The sequence below is a fragment of the Hyla sarda genome, chromosome 4, assembly GCF_029499605.1.
Source record: "Hyla sarda isolate aHylSar1 chromosome 4, aHylSar1.hap1, whole genome shotgun sequence".
In the NCBI taxonomy this organism is placed as follows: domain Eukaryota; kingdom Metazoa; phylum Chordata; class Amphibia; order Anura; family Hylidae; genus Hyla; species Hyla sarda.
This window is the reverse complement of record NC_079192.1, coordinates 309,900,965-309,918,666: the sequence shown is the minus strand read 5'-3', so window position 1 is coordinate 309,918,666 and position 17,702 is coordinate 309,900,965. Positions and strand designations below refer to the sequence as shown.

The 17,702-nt window shown below is 45.6% G+C and overlaps 1 protein-coding gene across 2 annotated transcripts in view; it reads right to left on the bottom strand.

Moving 5' to 3' along the window:
• The window catches only part of ERGIC1 (endoplasmic reticulum-golgi intermediate compartment 1), a 104,754-nt gene that overhangs the window by 34,419 nt on the left and 52,633 nt on the right, over window positions 1-17,702 (bottom strand). For both annotated transcript variants that reach the window (XR_008892787.1, XM_056574835.1), the window contains exons 4-7: window positions 13,843-13,937; window positions 10,384-10,508; window positions 6,063-6,167; window positions 404-464 (exon numbers count right to left, since the gene is read on the bottom strand). Coding sequence is in view for 1 of the 2 variants with exons in the window: in XM_056574835.1 (XP_056430810.1) it covers window positions 404-464; window positions 6,063-6,167; window positions 10,384-10,508; window positions 13,843-13,937 (386 nt within the window). In the remaining variant the exon portion in view is untranslated. The remainder of the gene's footprint in view (window positions 1-403; window positions 465-6,062; window positions 6,168-10,383; window positions 10,509-13,842; window positions 13,938-17,702) is intronic.

Below are 17,702 nucleotides of genomic sequence, written 5' to 3'. Positions count from 1 at the left end.
ATTAAAAGGAACAGAGACAAACAAGGAGAGTGGATCTGGGTGAGCGGGGTCAGAGCTGCCAGGAGGGATCGGATAGGCGATAATGGAATCCTGTAGTTCACAAGAAGGCAGTAACACAGGACAGACCACTTTCTGTCTATGTATTGGAGCATAGAATTTTCTGGTAGACTGAGTGCTGGTCACATCAACCAGCTGCAGTAAAGAAATGTGTGAGCTGGGATTCAACAAATGACACTAGTGGGCTCAGCCAACATGTGTAGTGAAAGGGTTCACATTCTACGTTCCCCTGAGAGGATCATTTCCGGTTGTCAGCTTTATTCTTACTTTACTGACTGGAGTCAAAAAAGTCCTTCAAAAATGTTTCCAACTATTATAAGACCTTGACAAAGATAACTGTACATACCATTGGAAGCAAGTCTATCTGCTCCTCCCAAGGCATTGAATGCACCATGAATGTTTGTAACCTGAAAGACAAGCAAGCAGTAATAATATCATAACAATGAATGGATGTGTCAGCCACATTGGACCAAGGCATGTTGACTAGAAGGTCTTTTTAGAATTTGCCATAAGAATGCAGGCATTATCCTAGGGCAACCCTGGAATTTTACTCAGGTCTCAGGACTCCAGTCTACAAACTTCCAAGGTATTAATTAATTTATTAAATATTCTATATCCAGACATTTGAATGCCCAAGAGAAGATGCGATGCTTCAGATTTCTTCCATCTTTTAGGAAGATGCCTGATGTACATGTATATTATATAAACACATCAAGTATAATACCCTTGAAGCTTGGGAGTGTCTTTGGAGGGTATTAAAGTTATGCAACACATGTGGCTTTACAAACATTCACTGACTGAGGTCATGTACTGAGCTCATCCAAACCCCTTCAGCACAAGGTGCACATTCAGACTGTACTCACTCCTACTTAAGTAGATAAACTAACTGCGGATCACTGCGATTGCATCAAAACAGAGACATGACCACATTGTGCCACCTCCTGGTGCCAGCTTTGTTCGCTTGACGCAGTTGCTTCAGGTGATTTAGTCACACAATAGTCTTTCAGTAAACACCAATGTTCCAGCAGCATACTACAGTATACGGTCTAAAATAAACCATTAGGATGTTTCATGGAATATGCTAATGGTTTATTTTAGACAGTATACTGTATATATACTGTGTGTGTGTCCCTCTCTCTCCCCCCCTGTCTCCCTGTCTCTCTCTCTCCCCCCCCGTCTCCCTGTCTCTCTCTCCCCCCCGTCTCCCTGTCTCTCTCTCCCCCCCGTCTCCCTGTCTCTCTCTCCCCCCCGTCTCCCTGTCTCTCTCTCCCCCCCCGTCTCCCTGTCTCTCTCTCCCCCCCCGTCTCCCTGTCTCTCTCTCCCCCCCGTCTCCCTGTCTCTCTCTCCCCCCCGTCTCCCTGTCTCTCTCTCCCCCCCGTCTCCCTGTCTCTCTCTCCCCCCCGTCTCCCTGTCTCTCTCTCCCCCCCGTCTCCCTGTCTCTCTCTCCCCCCCGTCTCCCTGTCTCTCTCTCCCCCCCGTCTCCCTGTCTCTCTCTCCCCCCCGTCTCCCTGTCTCTCTCTCCCCCCCGTCTCCCTGTCTCTCTCTCCCCCCCGTCTCCCTGTCTCTCTCTCCCCCCCGTCTCCCTGTCTCTCTCTCCCCCCCGTCTCCCTGTCTCTCTCTCCCCCCCGTCTCCCTGTCTCTCTCTCCCCCCCGTCTCCCTGTCTCTCTCTCCCCCCCGTCTCCCTGTCTCTCTCTCCCCCCCGTCTCCCTGTCTCTCTCTCCCCCCCGTCTCCCTGTCTCTCTCTCCCCCCCGTCTCCCTGTCTCTCTCTCCCCCCCGTCTCCCTGTCTCTCTCTCCCCCCCGTCTCCCTGTCTCTCTCTCCCCCCCGTCTCCCTGTCTCTCTCTCCCCCCCGTCTCCCTGTCTCTCTCTCCCCCCCGTCTCCCTGTCTCTCTCTCCCCCCCGTCTCCCTGTCTCTCTCTCCCCCCCGTCTCCCTGTCTCTCTCTCCCCCCCGTCTCCCTGTCTCTCTCTCCCCCCCGTCTCCCTGTCTCTCTCTCCCCCCCGTCTCCCTGTCTCTCTCTCCCCCCCGTCTCCCTGTCTCTCTCTCCCCCCCGTCTCCCTGTCTCTCTCTCCCCCCCGTCTCCCTGTCTCTCTCTCCCCCCCGTCTCCCTGTCTCTCTCTCCCCCCCGTCTCCCTGTCTCTCTCTCCCCCCCGTCTCCCTGTCTCTCTCTCCCCCCCGTCTCCCTGTCTCTCTCTCCCCCCCGTCTCCCTGTCTCTCTCTCCCCCCCGTCTCCCTGTCTCTCTCTCCCCCCCGTCTCCCTGTCTCTCTCTCCCCCCCGTCTCCCTGTCTCTCTCTCCCCCCCGTCTCCCTGTCTCTCTCTCCCCCCCGTCTCCCTGTCTCTCTCTCCCCCCCGTCTCCCTGTCTCTCTCTCCCCCCCGTCTCCCTGTCTCTCTCTCCCCCCCGTCTCCCTGTCTCTCTCTCCCCCCCGTCTCCCTGTCTCTCTCTCCCCCCCGTCTCCCTGTCTCTCTCTCCCCCCCGTCTCCCTGTCTCTCTCTCCCCCCCGTCTCCCTGTCTCTCTCTCCCCCCCGTCTCCCTGTCTCTCTCTCCCCCCCGTCTCCCTGTCTCTCTCTCCCCCCCGTCTCCCTGTCTCTCTCTCCCCCCCGTCTCCCTGTCTCTCTCTCCCCCCCGTCTCCCTGTCTCTCTCTCCCCCCCGTCTCCCTGTCTCTCTCTCCCCCCCGTCTCCCTGTCTCTCTCTCCCCCCCGTCTCCCTGTCTCTCTCTCCCCCCCGTCTCCCTGTCTCTCTCTCCCCCCCGTCTCCCTGTCTCTCTCTCCCCCCCGTCTCCCTGTCTCTCTCTCCCCCCCGTCTCCCTGTCTCTCTCTCCCCCCCGTCTCCCTGTCTCTCTCTCCCCCCCGTCTCCCTGTCTCTCTCTCCCCCCCGTCTCCCTGTCTCTCTCTCCCCCCCGTCTCCCTGTCTCTCTCTCCCCCCCGTCTCCCTGTCTCTCTCTCCCCCCCGTCTCCCTGTCTCTCTCTCCCCCCCGTCTCCCTGTCTCTCTCTCCCCCCCGTCTCCCTGTCTCTCTCTCCCCCCCGTCTCCCTGTCTCTCTCTCCCCCCCGTCTCCCTGTCTCTCTCTCCCCCCCGTCTCCCTGTCTCTCTCTCCCCCCCGTCTCCCTGTCTCTCTCTCCCCCCCGTCTCCCTGTCTCTCTCTCCCCCCCGTCTCCCTGTCTCTCTCTCCCCCCCGTCTCCCTGTCTCTCTCTCCCCCCGTCTCCCTGTCTCTCTCTCCCCCCGTCTCCCTGTCTCTCTCTCCCCCCGTCTCCCTGTCTCTCTCTCCCCCCGTCTCCCTGTCTCTCTCTCCCCCCGTCTCCCTGTCTCTCTCTCCCCCCGTCTCCCTGTCTCTCTCTCCCCCCGTCTCCCTGTCTCTCTCTCCCTCTCCCTCCCTCCCTGTCTCTCCCTCCCTCTCCCTCCCTCCCCCTCCGTCCCTCTCCCTCCCTCTCCCTCCCTCCCCCTCCCTCCCTCTCCCTCCCTCCCCCTCCGTCTCCCTCCCTCCCCCTCCGTCTCCCTCCCTCCCCCTCCGTCCCTCTCCCTCCCTCCCCCTCCCTCCTCCGTCCCTCTCCCTCCTCCGTCCCTCTCCCTCCTCCGTCCCTCTCCCTCCTCCGTCCCTCTCCCTCCTCCGTCCCTCTCCCTCCCTCTCCCTCCTCCGTCCCTCTCCCTCCTCCGTCCCTCTCCCTCCTCCGTCCCTCTCCCTCCTCCGTCCCTCTCCCTCCTCCGTCCCTCTCCCTCCTCCGTCCCTCTCCCTCCTCCGTCCCTCTCCCTCCTCCGTCCCTCTCCCTCCTCCGTCCCTCTCCCTCCTCCGTCCCTCTCCCTCCTCCGTCCCTCTCCCTCCTCCGTCCCTCTCCCTCCTCCGTCCCTCTCCCTCCTCCGTCCCTCTCCCTCCTCCGTCCCTCTCCCTCCTCCGTCCCTCTCCCTCCTCCGTCCCTCTCCCTCCTCCGTCCCTCTCCCTCCTCCGTCCCTCTCCCTCCGTCCCTCTCCCTCCGTCCCTCTCCCTCCGTCCCTCTCCCTCCGTCCCTCTCCCTCCGTCCCTCTCCCTCCGTCCCTCTGTCCCTGTCCCTGTCCCTCTGTCCCTCTCCCTACACTGTTCAAGTTTAGAACAATTCTCCAAAGTTACCAAGGTCTAATGCTGTCTAGATAGTTGTCTTTGATGGAAGCACAAGAATACCTAAAATGTTTACACAAATGGATTATGTGTATGGAAAATCTGCACTGGATTTAAATATCCACATGGTGCTCAATACTCCTGCATGAAAATTGACTTGCAGTGAAGCTTCTTAAATCAATGGGAAAGAACAAACCTGCAAGCAAATCCCATTATAGATGGGTTTTTTTTTCCAATTATTTCCATAGGGAGAGTTTGCCTGTTTTGTATTACAGTACATCTATCCGGAGATATGATTACTTGAATTTACAGTCCCATTCAGGATTCTACCAGGTATACTGCGGTCATGGAAAACATTTGTGGAACCCCTTCCTTGTCTTTCAATGTTTTGCCAGAATTTGAGCAGAGATTTAAATGAATAAATGATAAAAGTTATACTGAATAATTTCACACAAAGGCCTTAAAGGAGTAGTCCAGTGGTGACTCCTTGGTGAACAACTTATCCCCTATCCTAAGGATAGGGGATACGTTGCAGATCGCGGGGGGTCCGACCGCTGGGGCCCCCCGCGATCTCGTGTACGGAGCCCCGACAGCCCGCGGGAAGGGGGAGTGTCGACCTCCGCACGAAGCGGCGGTCGACACGCCCCCTCAATACAACTCTATGGCAGAGCCGAAGCGCTGCCTTCGGCAATCTCCGGCTCTGCCATAGAGATGTACTGAGGGGGCGTGTTGGCCGCTGCTTCGTGCGGGGGTCGACACCCGCTATCTGGCCGGAGAGCCTGGCCCCCGTACAGAGAGATCACAGGGGGCCCCAGCGGTCGGACCCCCCGCGATCTCAAACTTATCCCCTATCCTTAGGATAGGGGATAAGTTTTTCACCACTGGACTACCCCTTTAATATCCTCCATACTCTATAACCTGCTGGCAGTAGACTGAGCTGTATTTTCAATTAGACGGTTCTCTTTAAAGTAGAAAATTGGCAAACATGAACAACCCCAATCCACTGGATATGGGATAAGTTGCTTATCGCGGGGGGGGGGGTCCCAGCAGTTGGACTCCCTGCAATCTCCTGAATGGGCCCCAGCGCTCAGTGAGGAGCGCGTGCTGCAGGCGGCATGTGCTCTATTCACTTCCATGGGCGTGTCACAAAGACCCGAGTACAGCACTGAGGCATCATTGGTGCACCCATAGAAATAAAAGTAGCGTGTGCAGTCTACAGGTAGGCGACACGCGCTCCTTACTAAGAGAGCCAGGGTCCCGGAGAGTTAATTTTCGCTGGAGTTCTCCTTTAAAAGTAGTGCTCTGGTGGAAAACATTTTTTTTTTTCCATATCCACTGGCTCCAGAAAGTTTAACAGATTTGTAAATTACTTCTATTAAAAAATCTTAATCCTTCCAGTTCTTATCAGCTGCTGTATGCTACAGAGGAAGTTGAGTTGTACTTTTCTGTCTGACCACAGTGCCCCTTGCTGACATCTCTGCCTGTGTCAGGAGCTGTCCAGAGTAGAAGAAAATCCCCATAGCAAACCTCTTCTGCCCTGGAAGTTCCTGACATGGACAGGAGGTGTCAGCAGAGAGAACTGCGATTAGACAAAAAAGAACAACTCAACTTCCTCTGGAGCATACAGCAGCTGATAAGTACTTAAAGTTAAGATTTTTTAAATATAAGTTATTTACAAATCTGTTTAACTTTCTGGCACCAGTTGATTTGATTAAAAATTATTATTATTATTTTTTTTTTATTGTTTTCCACCGGAGTACCCCTTTAAGGTCAACTTTAAGTAAAACCTTGAATCAGGAACAACAAAATATAAATGGCACTAAATAACCACGGTAGCAGATCTAAAATGGTATTAAAATGTTTGTGTGACCATTAATAACAGTGGAGGAGAAGTAAGCTGTCACCAATGCTTACCTGTAAAGTATCACCAAAGGTTAGCTTGTGGATGAAGTGGCTCATGTCTGGGTTCTGGGGCTGAGCTGTGGCACTGTGTGTGGACACATGGAAATTTCCAGGTACCTAATTAACCAAACAGTCAACATTGTATTTATAGGCTTTAATTGAACATGTAATTGACAAATTTTACTATACAGTAAGTGCCTGGAGTCTATAGCAGCGATGGTCAACCTATGACAACCAGTCATTCACTCTGAGTGACATACTTTACATTCAATGTCCTATTCCTAAATTTTTTTTTTACATTTCAGAAGCATTCTATCATCTATCAGCATTATATCCTTAACAAATAGCATTTCTATGTTTCTCACTTGCTTTTTGTTCTTTTCTTGTGGAGGGGGCGTGTCCATCTCTCTCCCTCACTGTGGATGACTTGTCTACTCTGAATCTGGGAGCAGCTGGCAGTCTGCAAATCACTGCACAGTAGTTTTTATTCACACATTTTCTTTATGTTCCTAGTAAAGCTGGATGCCAATCAACATAGCTGTCACTATGGGTGTCATTCAGCTTTCCAAGACTCCTGAATGTCTGATCAGCTTCTTTGTCATTCAGGAGTCAGAGAAAGCTTTGGCTGTTCAAGCATGCTGGGAGTTGCAATTTTGCATTGCAACAGCTGGAGCTGCTGAATTTGAAAAGCACTGTGTTAGAACAGTGTTGCCTTTAGCTGTTGCAAAACTACAACTCCCAGCATGTCTGTAGTTTTGCAAGAGCTGGAGGCACACAGCTGGAGAATACACAGCTCTAAAACAGAGTTTTACAAAGATTGTACACCAGCTGTTGAAAAACTACAACTCCTATCATGGGAGTTGTAGTTTAGGAACAGCTGAAGGCTGTAGTGGTGCAATGATGATCTCCTATACTGGATACCAACACACTTTACGGCCGGTATCCAGTATGCTGCAAAATACGGAGTAGTCTGTCTGCATAAAGGCAGATGACCCCTAGTGGTGGCTATTTTCATTTATTTTTTAGTAAAATTGGAAATTTAAAAAAATAAAAAAATAAATAAAATCATCTTATCAGTAGTACTACAAAATATACAAAGTTTTTCATAATGACAGTGCCTCTTTAAGAACCTGTCATCACTTTCATGCTGCCTAAATCAAGAGTCATCTGGGCAGTTCCCAGTGGCTTCTGCCTGCCCTGCCGGGCTTGATTTAAAGAACTCTCCCACTTTGTATATAAGAAGTGATCAATTAAGGTGAGAGGGTCAGGAAGAAGCAGGCAGGGACCGTCCAGGTGACTTGTGGTTCAGACAGCATGAAAGTAATGAGAGGATTCTTTTAAAAGGGGTTATTTAGTTTGGATATCAAGATATTAGCCAGGGGTCAGACATCTGCACTCATGAGCTATCTGAAGAGTACTTGCACTCGTGTAAGTGAGACAGCCCTAACGGCTCATACTTGCACATGCTGACCTATTTTTGGTGGGGGTGCTAGGTACTGCAGCATTGTTCTGTAACTTGAATGGGACCACATTGAAATATCTTGCACGGCTTATGCTAATAGTACAAGTTTGCAACTACAAATCAGACCGCAGCTGGTGTAAACATTAAAGGGGTACTCCGAAGGAAAACTAACTTTCTGGCATCAGATGATTTAAAAAATAAACAAACAGATTTGTTAATTACTTCTATTTAAAAATCTTAAAGGGGTTGTGCGCTGCCCTGCCTTTTGGAGCTCCGCTCGCAGCGTCCGGAAGTTCATTACTCCGAACGCTGTGTGCGGGCTTCCGTGTCGTGACGAAAGTCTATGGGGCTGTCACGCCCCCTTCCCATAGACTTTGGTTGAGGGGGCCGGGCGTGACGTCACGAGGGGCCGGGCGTGACGTCACGAGGGGGCGGCCGCGAACACGGAAGCCCACGCACAGCATTCGAAGTAATGAACTTCCGGACGCTGCGAGCGGAGCTTCGAAAGGCAGGGCAGCGCACAACCCCTTTAATCCTTCCAGTACTTATTAGCGGCTGTATACTACAGAGGAAGTTCTTTTCTTTTTGGATTTCTTTCCTGTCACGACCACAGTGCTCTCTGCTGACACATCTGTCCATGTCAGGAACTATCCCGAGCAGGAGAAAATCCCCATAGCAAATATATACTGCTCTTGACAGTTCCTGACATGGACAGATGTGTCCGCAGAGAGCACTGTGGTCGTGACAGAAAAGAAATCCCAAAAGAAAATTTCCTACAGCCGCTAATAAGTACTGAAAGGATTAAGGATTTTTAATAGAAGTAAATTTACAAATCTGTTTAACTTTCTGGCACCAGTTGATTTAAAAAAAAAACATTTTTTTCCACCAGAGTACCCCTTTAAAAAGGCTGCAGTACCCGCATGAGCACCATGGCCTCTTCACACAGTTTATTGGTGAGGATTCCAGGAGTTGGACCGAAGTTGATCTAATAGCGATGTCCTATGTTACCTAGGCAATCCATTCCTAAAGCTTGGACAATCCCTTAAGAGCTAACATGATTCATAATGATCTCCAAGGATTAGTAAATACTTAAAAGCAAATAAAGAAGCACATTGTTGCAAAGAAATACAAAACGATTATTACACAGACAATGCTCCTTAGCCTACCTGAGAATAGACTATACTAATGTATAGAAATGCAGTTACTGCCGATGGATGGTTCTACACTTATTATTTATTACATCAAGTCAAGGCTCGGGTTGCCACCTTTCTTGCAAAAACCAAAAAAAACAATTTAAATTCTATATATATTTGCATATTATATATGCGTGACATCACAGGATACACATGTGGGGGAAATTTTGTCCTATTCTGACCCCTATAACTTTTTTTATTTACCCCGTATTGTATGAGGGCTAATTTTTTTGCGCCCCGGTCTGTAGTTTTTATTAGTACCATTTTGTTTTGATGTGACTTTTTGATCACTTTTTTTAAATTTTTTTTTTTTAAATTAAAATTTAGGAGTTGCAGTTCGTTACGAACTACAACTCCGAGCATGCCCTGATACAGCCTGTGGCTCAGCAGCTGCCCCAAAAGGAAAACTACAACTCCCAGCATGTTGGACTATATAGTACGGGTCAGTGTAGCCCAACCAGGGTGCCTCCAGCTGTTGCAAAATCACAACTCCCAGCAAGCCCAGACAGCCAAAGGCTGTCTGGGCATGCTGGGAGTTGTAGTTTTGCAACAGCTGGAGGTGCTCTGGTAGGCAAACACTGGTATAGGTTATGGTGCAACATTATGGGAGTTGGAAGATTGGTTGGATAAATACTGGCCATTGAATTGCCGGTATTTTTAAATATTAAAATACAGGCAGGTTGGCCAAAATACCGGCCAGGTGACAACCCTAGCCAAGGCCCTTGACCAAAAGAAAAAAATGAATCTCACCTCCCAGCCATTAAAGGGGTACTCCACTGGAAAAAAAAAATTTTTTTAATCAACTGGTGCCAGAAAGTTAAAACAGATTTGTATATTACTGCTATTAAAAAAAAATATTAATCCTTCCAGTACTTAGCGGCCGTATGATCCACAGGAAGTTCTTTCCTTTTGAATTTCCTTTCTGCCTGACCACAGTGCTCTCTGCTGACACCTTTGTCCATTTTAGGAACTGTCAGGAGTAGGCGCAAATCCCCATAGCAAACCTGTCCTGCTCTGGACAGTTCCTGACATGGACATAGGTGCCAGCAGAGAGCACTGTGGTCAGGCAGAAAGGAAATTCAAAAAGGAAAGAACTTCCTGTGGATCATAACAGCAGCTGATAAGTACTGGAAGGATTTAAAAAAAAATTTTTATAGAAATAATTTGCAAATCTGTTTAACTTTCTGGCACCAGTTGATTATTTTTTTTTCCCCTAGTGGAGTACCCCTTTAAGACCAACCTGAAACCACCACAGTTTTGATTCATAAGGTTATGAAGAGACTTGTAGACTTGGCTCCACTATAATTCTCCAGACTGTTATATCATACTTTAAATAGTTTCTATGGGGCGTTGTACAATTGTTCTAGTACTCTTCTGGTTCCACCCATATTATGGCATGAGCTTTCACATAACCCACATCCATATATTAGGATTTGATAACTCAGACGTAATTTGTATCCCCACATATAATTAGGTTCCATCACAAAAGTAACAGTGAACGCACGGCTTGGTTATGTAAGGAATTCCGCCTCATCGCTGCTGCAGAACTGATTCCATGATCAAAAACACAGTTTAGATTAATGTGCTGCACAAGTCTCTATACTAAACACTAAAACCTACTCACAAATGACATACAAGACAAGGAACATTACTATAAACACATACGTATAGGAGTTACCTTATTTATAGTGAAGCGTCCTTCAAATCGGCATCCATTTCCATTGTTTAGTGGAATTTTCATTGAGTTATCAATGTGCCCAACTTCATGTCTGCCCATTTCATCCTGAATATCCAGCCCCACCACTATAAATAAGATCAAAAAAAAATATATATAAATTTTCTCTTCACCTACAAGTGGAACTTACAAAGCCCTTTTGTATCCTGGGATTGCCAGTAACTATGCTGAATCCCGCTCTCGATAAATTTCTAACCATTATTGCCCACTTCCGCAACGTGTGTCCAATCCAGCCCGCTCCTGCAAACATTCTGTGCCACCTTCCTGGAAGGCGTCTACTGCCTACTTCTAAAGTGATTGGAGGTGCAGGCAGATTAACACTGGTCTCCAGCTTTTGCAAGCTCCTTAATGGCACATCTGCATAGTACTGCAACCAATATGGCCGCCAGAGTTCTGAAGTGTGCCTCTGCATAAAGTGACAGTGTTATAAGCAGATATGCCATTCAGGAGCATAGAAAGCTAGTTGAAAATGGCTTATCTGCTTATAGCTGTATCACTTTATGCACAGGCATATTTCAGCACTCAGTAGTTTTTGTAATGGTGCCAGGCCTAGTAATGGTGGCCAACCTAGCATGTGGTCACTATACTAAGCAGCTGTGTGTTCACAGGGCAATGTTGGGCACTATGAACTGAGTGGAGTCACAATATATGGCGGTGTTCTCAAGTAATATACAGTACAGTAGAGGACTATGTTTGCACAGGGCACTGGTGGGTACTAAGGTAGCTGTGTAGCTAGTGGTTCTTGAGTTCACTATTGATGGAAGTCCTCTTAACCCTTAGGGTGAACCTGAGAAGTGCAGCACCGGTCCACCGTACCGACAAAATGTCAAACACATACAGGGGAGGGAGGAGTGGATGACAAAGCAGCCAAGCGTTGGACACTAAAGGCTGCACAGTAGGAATTTAGTTTCCGACTCTTCTCAATGAGTTTCACTTCACATTGGACGCCAGGTGAGCCGAATTAAGTGAAACTGACTTCAGGCTACTGTCCTGTTTTAGCTGGGACATACAGAGATGTGGAAATCTTAGCGCCCCAAGCCCGGGACATGCAGTTCCAGGCACCGGGCAGGTGAATTCTTCAGGCATTTAGCTTTGCTTCAGGGAAACAGCGCTAAATGCCTTCAGAATTCACATATGATGGGGCAATCTGTTTTACCCTGTCACTAAACTATAGACCACAGCTTTATGCTGCAGATGCAGAAGTCCCTGCTGCAAGCCAAAAGATAGTTAGAGCCCTGCATTGGGATCTGGCGCAACACAATCCAAACCGTTAGAGCACAGGCGGTAATGAGGCTGCTGCGGGTGGGAGCAGGCAGGTTCCGCAAATCCTGCACACTCCCATGAATAGGAATGTACAGACGCAGACATAAGGGTTGAAAATATTTTGTGTACCAGGACAAGTGGATTGTCAGGAGGGACAAGAAGATTGTGCTCCTGTTTTAGTCCCTTGGACAAGTAGTTTTTTTTTTTTTAATTTTTCCACACCCCTGACATAAAGAGCAGAGTGGTCTGCACTGCAGTATAGGATCCGCAGGTATAGTGTTTGCCCGCCCGAACATTCTAAATATCGCTCACGCCCGCAAGTATTTCAACGGGTTTTGCGGGATCCCAATGCAATCCTCTAGGTTTATGAGACCCAAAGCATTGCATGAATGACTCTAGCTGGAGTGTCCATGACTAAGAGCTATGTTTTAGCTTGAAACATGTCGGTCGGTGTTTCATTTTGTTTTACACATTATTTGTTTTGTCCTATTTTAATGCAAACCTATTAAAATTATGAAGTTTTAAAATTGTTACCACCCTGGGAGAGCTGGAAACCATCTACCTTTGCCTCCTATATCAGTGGATTGTCGATATTCCTGTGAAACGCTAAGGCATAGCATTATACAGTAAATGTAGTCTTCTAATGAATGCATATAAAAGTCCCCTATGGGGACTTAAAGTGTAAAATAAAATAAAAATTCTAAAATTATATTAAAATTCCTTTCCCTAATAAGAAAATGAAATCCCCCTTATTTTCCAATATAAAAAAAAAAATGTAAACATATTTGGTATCGCCGCGTGCATAAATGTCCAAAGTTTTAAAATATAATGTTTATGATCCTGCTCGGTAAATGGCGTAAACGTAGAACAATAAACACCAAACACACTGATTTATAAATCACATCATATATTGGGAAAAAATATAAAAAGCAATCAAAATGTCCCAAAAATGGTACATATAAAGACTACAGATCACAGCCCTGTATACGGAAATATAAAGTTATAGGTGGTCAGAAAATGCCAATTTTATGCATACCAATTTTGTTTAAAAAAGTTAGCTTTTTTTTAATCGTACAATAATAGAAAAACTATATAAATTAACCTACAGAATAAAGATTTTACCTTTATGGTAAAAATTATGCATAGAGTAAAAACCAAACCCAAAAGTTGCAAAAAATATTTTTTGCTTGCGTTGTACAAGCAATACGGATTTTAAAAAGGAGAGGAGGAAAAAATTAAAATGCAAAAATTAAAAAATTGGCTTGGTCCTTATGGCCAAAATGGCCTTGGTCCTTAAGGGGTTAAATGAACACCTAAAACTTTAACTGTTCTTGGTAGGGGGAAGAGGTTTCCCTAATTCCATTACAGTTTCATGGCTGTGTGATTGTGTGTATTTCCTAGGTACATCAGTTTCTTAACGCATTCCAGAAAGCATAGGGTAACAAACAAACAAAAAAAATTCTATGCTGATGTTAATACCCCCTCTATCAAACATGAAACCAAAACACAGGGCTACATCTCCAAAAATGTACAGAAATCATGCCTAAATCTATAGTTTTGAAAATATTTTCTATAAGAGATCTTGCACTCAGAATCCTTTTGTATACATATGGAAGAAATTGGCTGCAAGATGTAAATCTTGCCCTCTCCCCCCCCCCCCCCTCTAATTCTGCATATTCCTGTTTTTAGCTAGAAGATGTATAGAAATGGACACTCACGGATATAATGCCTTAATATCCTTTCCTTCATATAAAGAAAAAAATTTAAAAAAATACATTCGTTACTGAGTAACTAAATAGTTGGGCTTTTGTCATTTAGGACATTTTGGATCTGTCACAGCCATGTAATGACTTCTCCATTTCAACCATTTCTGCTAATGATAAGATACCTAGGATTCCTTCAACTATTGCCAGAAATCGGTACCCATGTTAGGAATATAGTAGGAATGGGGACATCCCAGGGAAACCCTAATCATTTTTCTTTGGCCATTTTAGCAGACGCATGTGAAGATAGCAGGACATTTTAGCGTGGAGCTTTGTCTTGTGGAGTCCTCAATACATAATACACACAATACAGTTACACAAAATACAGAATACACACAATATAGATACACAGAATTCTTTGAGGAATTATACTTACATTCACAGTTAAGGTTGGGTAAGCTGACGTTCAGGTTCACGTCTATTTTACCCCCACTCTCTTTATCAGGGTCATCTACGTATAGCTCATTGACACTGAAAAAAAAAAAAAAAAAAAAAAAAATAAAGAGTCACTGGCTAGTACATTTTTACTATGACTTTAAGGAACGGATTAGGTATAACATATAACACAGTTTTACTATACTATAAAAGTCCCACCAGAAAGCAATTCCAAATATCAAGACATCGCGGATGTGCCAGCACAGTTGCTGGGTAATCCATTTTTTTTGGCACATGAGAAAGGGCTATAAACAAAACTCATCTAAATGTAGAAGACTGTGATGCCACTGACAGCCAGGGGGCCAGCAAGCAGCTCTTATGTATCTGGTGTGGGGCCCTATGGTTTTCCCCATTTGGAGAATTATAACTGACAGATTAAATGGAAGCCAACGTGCCTGCCATGGTGTCATTGTTGAAACTGTGTTGCAGCGTTACTGATCACCTCGACAGACACAGTTCTGTTGTATATGTCTGTTCACACTTTGCCTGGGTTTGGATAAACACATCTAGGGAACTCCATTACATGACTGTATTTTTAGTCTGGGTGCTGTTCACATTTCAGTGAGAAATAATTCTCCTTCCTTCTGGATCAACAGGATACAACTGCTCCTTAAACTGTATTCAATATTTTGGGAGTGGGAAGTGGTAACAATTTACAAGAACCTCAAAATTTTATAGATCACACAATGGCCCAACTGTCCTTTCCTCCCTAAATTACACTGGAATTTATAGATAACTAGCTGAGTACCCGGCATTGCCCGGTTTTTCCTTCCTAATCCTTGTTGTGGAGGAAAATCAACAGAGGAAGCTTTTGACTTCATATCCCGACCCCATATCCCGAGCCGTAATATCTGTACCAGGTATTGAATTATCTCCAGCCGCTTGGAAGTTATGCATAGACTTGTATGGGACTTTAAGCAAAAACCCTGACCCTGGAAAATGGGGGTGAGTAAGGGTTAAATTACCTATCCTATGTTTGTTGTTGACATATAAGTAACATGTGTGCCAAGTTTCACGTTAACCTCTTTAGCCGTTTGGACGTGATGCTGGAACATACACACACACACACACACGTTGAGTATATACCGTATTTATATATAATTTACCTTCATGTATGTCATAAAAACTAACATTTCTGAAATAGACAGCTCGTGTATATTGTTTAATGGAAATCTACACTGCCAATCTCCTTTGGCAAACCTGTATGTAAAACCAATAAATGTAGTTAATAAAGAATTATGTAACATGGCAGTAGGCTGGATGGATGTGGCTGCTGTTATGGGTGGGTAAAATGGGTGCGTTCCAATCATTACTCACAAGGTGATTAAAAACAAAGAATCTAGGTCACGGAGAAAATGGCAGTGAAACTTTTAGCAAGAATGAAAGCAGAATACAATAGAGAACCTATGGAAAGAAATACAACATTGGGCTTCTGTGAGGGGCACAAAGCAGCTCTACATTATAATGGTGTTTTGAGAAGAAATGGACATGGTTATAGATGGTGATGGTTTGTGGTCACCAGATAACTGTCAATAAAAAGAGGAAACCAGAGCTGTGCTCAGTCAAAGAACCCCCCCCCCCCCCTCAAAAAAAATAAAAATCATAAACCAACCTCTTCACCACAGAGAGAACGCGGAAAGGGGGGGGGGGGGATATAAAAATTCCTCCTCCTTGCCTAGTGAAATTCCTATCTGCTAAAAAATAAAGAAAAATATATGTCTACAGGAAAGAAGAGGTGGATAAAAATGTAAAAATATTTTTTTTTTTTAAGTGTCAAGGAGTAGTCATGGATGGAGCACAACATTTTCACACAACACACATTTTTTTTATAAAATAATAGAGATAGATAGAGATATATATATCTATCCTTCTCTATATACTGTATATCTATCATCATATATCTATCTACACATACACCTTTTTTTCCCTTCTTATTAGCCGACTGCTACAAGCTCCTTCTAGCCAAGTCGATAATATATATTAAAAGGAAAGAAGAGAGAAGAAAAAATAAAAATAAAAACTGGCGCCTAAAGCATATTCCTATTAAATGAGATGAATAAAAATACAGCTCACCTGAAGCGTATTTACAATTATACTCATCTCCCTTCACAATAAAGGTACAAGTAGTCCGTCCATTCGGGTGCTGCTGGCTGTAGGGTAGCAGGGTTCGGGAGCTGCCGATCCACAGGTAGATCGTAGAGTATAACAAAAATCCCTCTATAGGCGCTGCCCCTCGTGAGGAAAGATGGAGTGCTGTTCGTATAAGTAGGTTTTATTTTATCAAAAGATATGTTTTGGGTATATAACCCTTCATCAGATTGGCATCCCAATCTGATGAAGGGTTATATATGCCGAAACGAGTCATTGGACAAAATACATTTACTTTTAAACTTATCCGAACAGCACATGAGGCGCAGTGCCTATAGGAGGGTTTTTCCGTTATACTTTTAAAGGGGTTATCCAGGAAATACCATATCTCTCTCTCTCTCTCTCTCTCTACTGGCTCCAGAAAGTTTAACAGATTTGTAAATTACTTCTATTAAAAAAAATCTTAATCCTTTCAGTACTTATGGAGCTGCTGAAGTCGAGTTGTTCTTTTCTAAGTGCTCTCTGACGACACCTGTCTCGGGAACTGTCCAGAAGCAAGAAGCAAATCCCCATAAAAAACCTCTTCTTCTGCAGTTCCCGAGACAAACAGAGATGTCAGCAGAGAGCACTGTTGCAAGAGAGAAAAAAAAACAACTCAACTTCAGCAGATGATAATTATTGGAATGATTCAGATTTTTTAATAGAAGTAATTTACAAAATTTGTTACAAAAACTTTCTGGAGCCAGTTGATTTTTTTCCTGGAATACCCATTTAAGTCTATAAAATATAGCTGGAATAAAGAGAAGGGCTCTACCAAGAAAAACTTGGGACAGCAGGCATCACAACTTTTAATGTGGAAATGTGAAACACTTAAAGGGGTACTCCGCCCCTAGACATCTTATCCCCTATCCAAAGGATAGGAAATAAAATGTCAGATCGCCGGGGTCCCGCTGCTGGGGACCCCGGGGATCGCTGCTGCAGCACCCCTCTATCATTACTGCGCAGAGCGAGATTGCTCTGCACGTAATGACTGGCAATACAGGGGCCGGAGCAGCGTGACGGATGGCTCCGCCCCTCGTGACATCACGGCCCTCCCCCGTCAATACAAGTCTATGGGAGGGAGCGTGGCGGTCGTCACGCCCCCTGCCATAGACTTGCATTAAGGGGACGAGCTGTGATGTAATGAGGGGCGGAGCCATGACATCACGCTGTTCCGGCCCCTGTATCGCCCGTCATTACGCACAGAGCGTACTCGCTCTGCGCAGTAATGATAGCGGGGTGCTGCAGCGGCGATCCCCGGGGTCCCCCGCAGCAGGACCACAGCGATCTAACATCTTATCTAGGGGATAAGATGCCAGGGGCAGAGTACCCCTTTAACTGGAACAAAAAGTAGGTGTGCAGTCAAACCAGCAAAAAAAAAAAAAAAAAAATTATATATATATATATATATATATATATATATATATATATATATATATATATATTTATTAACATTTATATTTATATATCTATATATTTATTAATAATAATAAATAATAATTATCCGTGTCTATTAGTGACAAGAATAATGACAAGGTACAGAATTAAGATGTTCTCCCCACCCAACATTATTAGTGTAGCTGCATTTGTTCATTAAATGTCAGTGGTAATAGCCTTTACTAGGACACCTACAGCTGTAAAGTTGTCCACCTATGAAACATCTGGTCAGCTGGC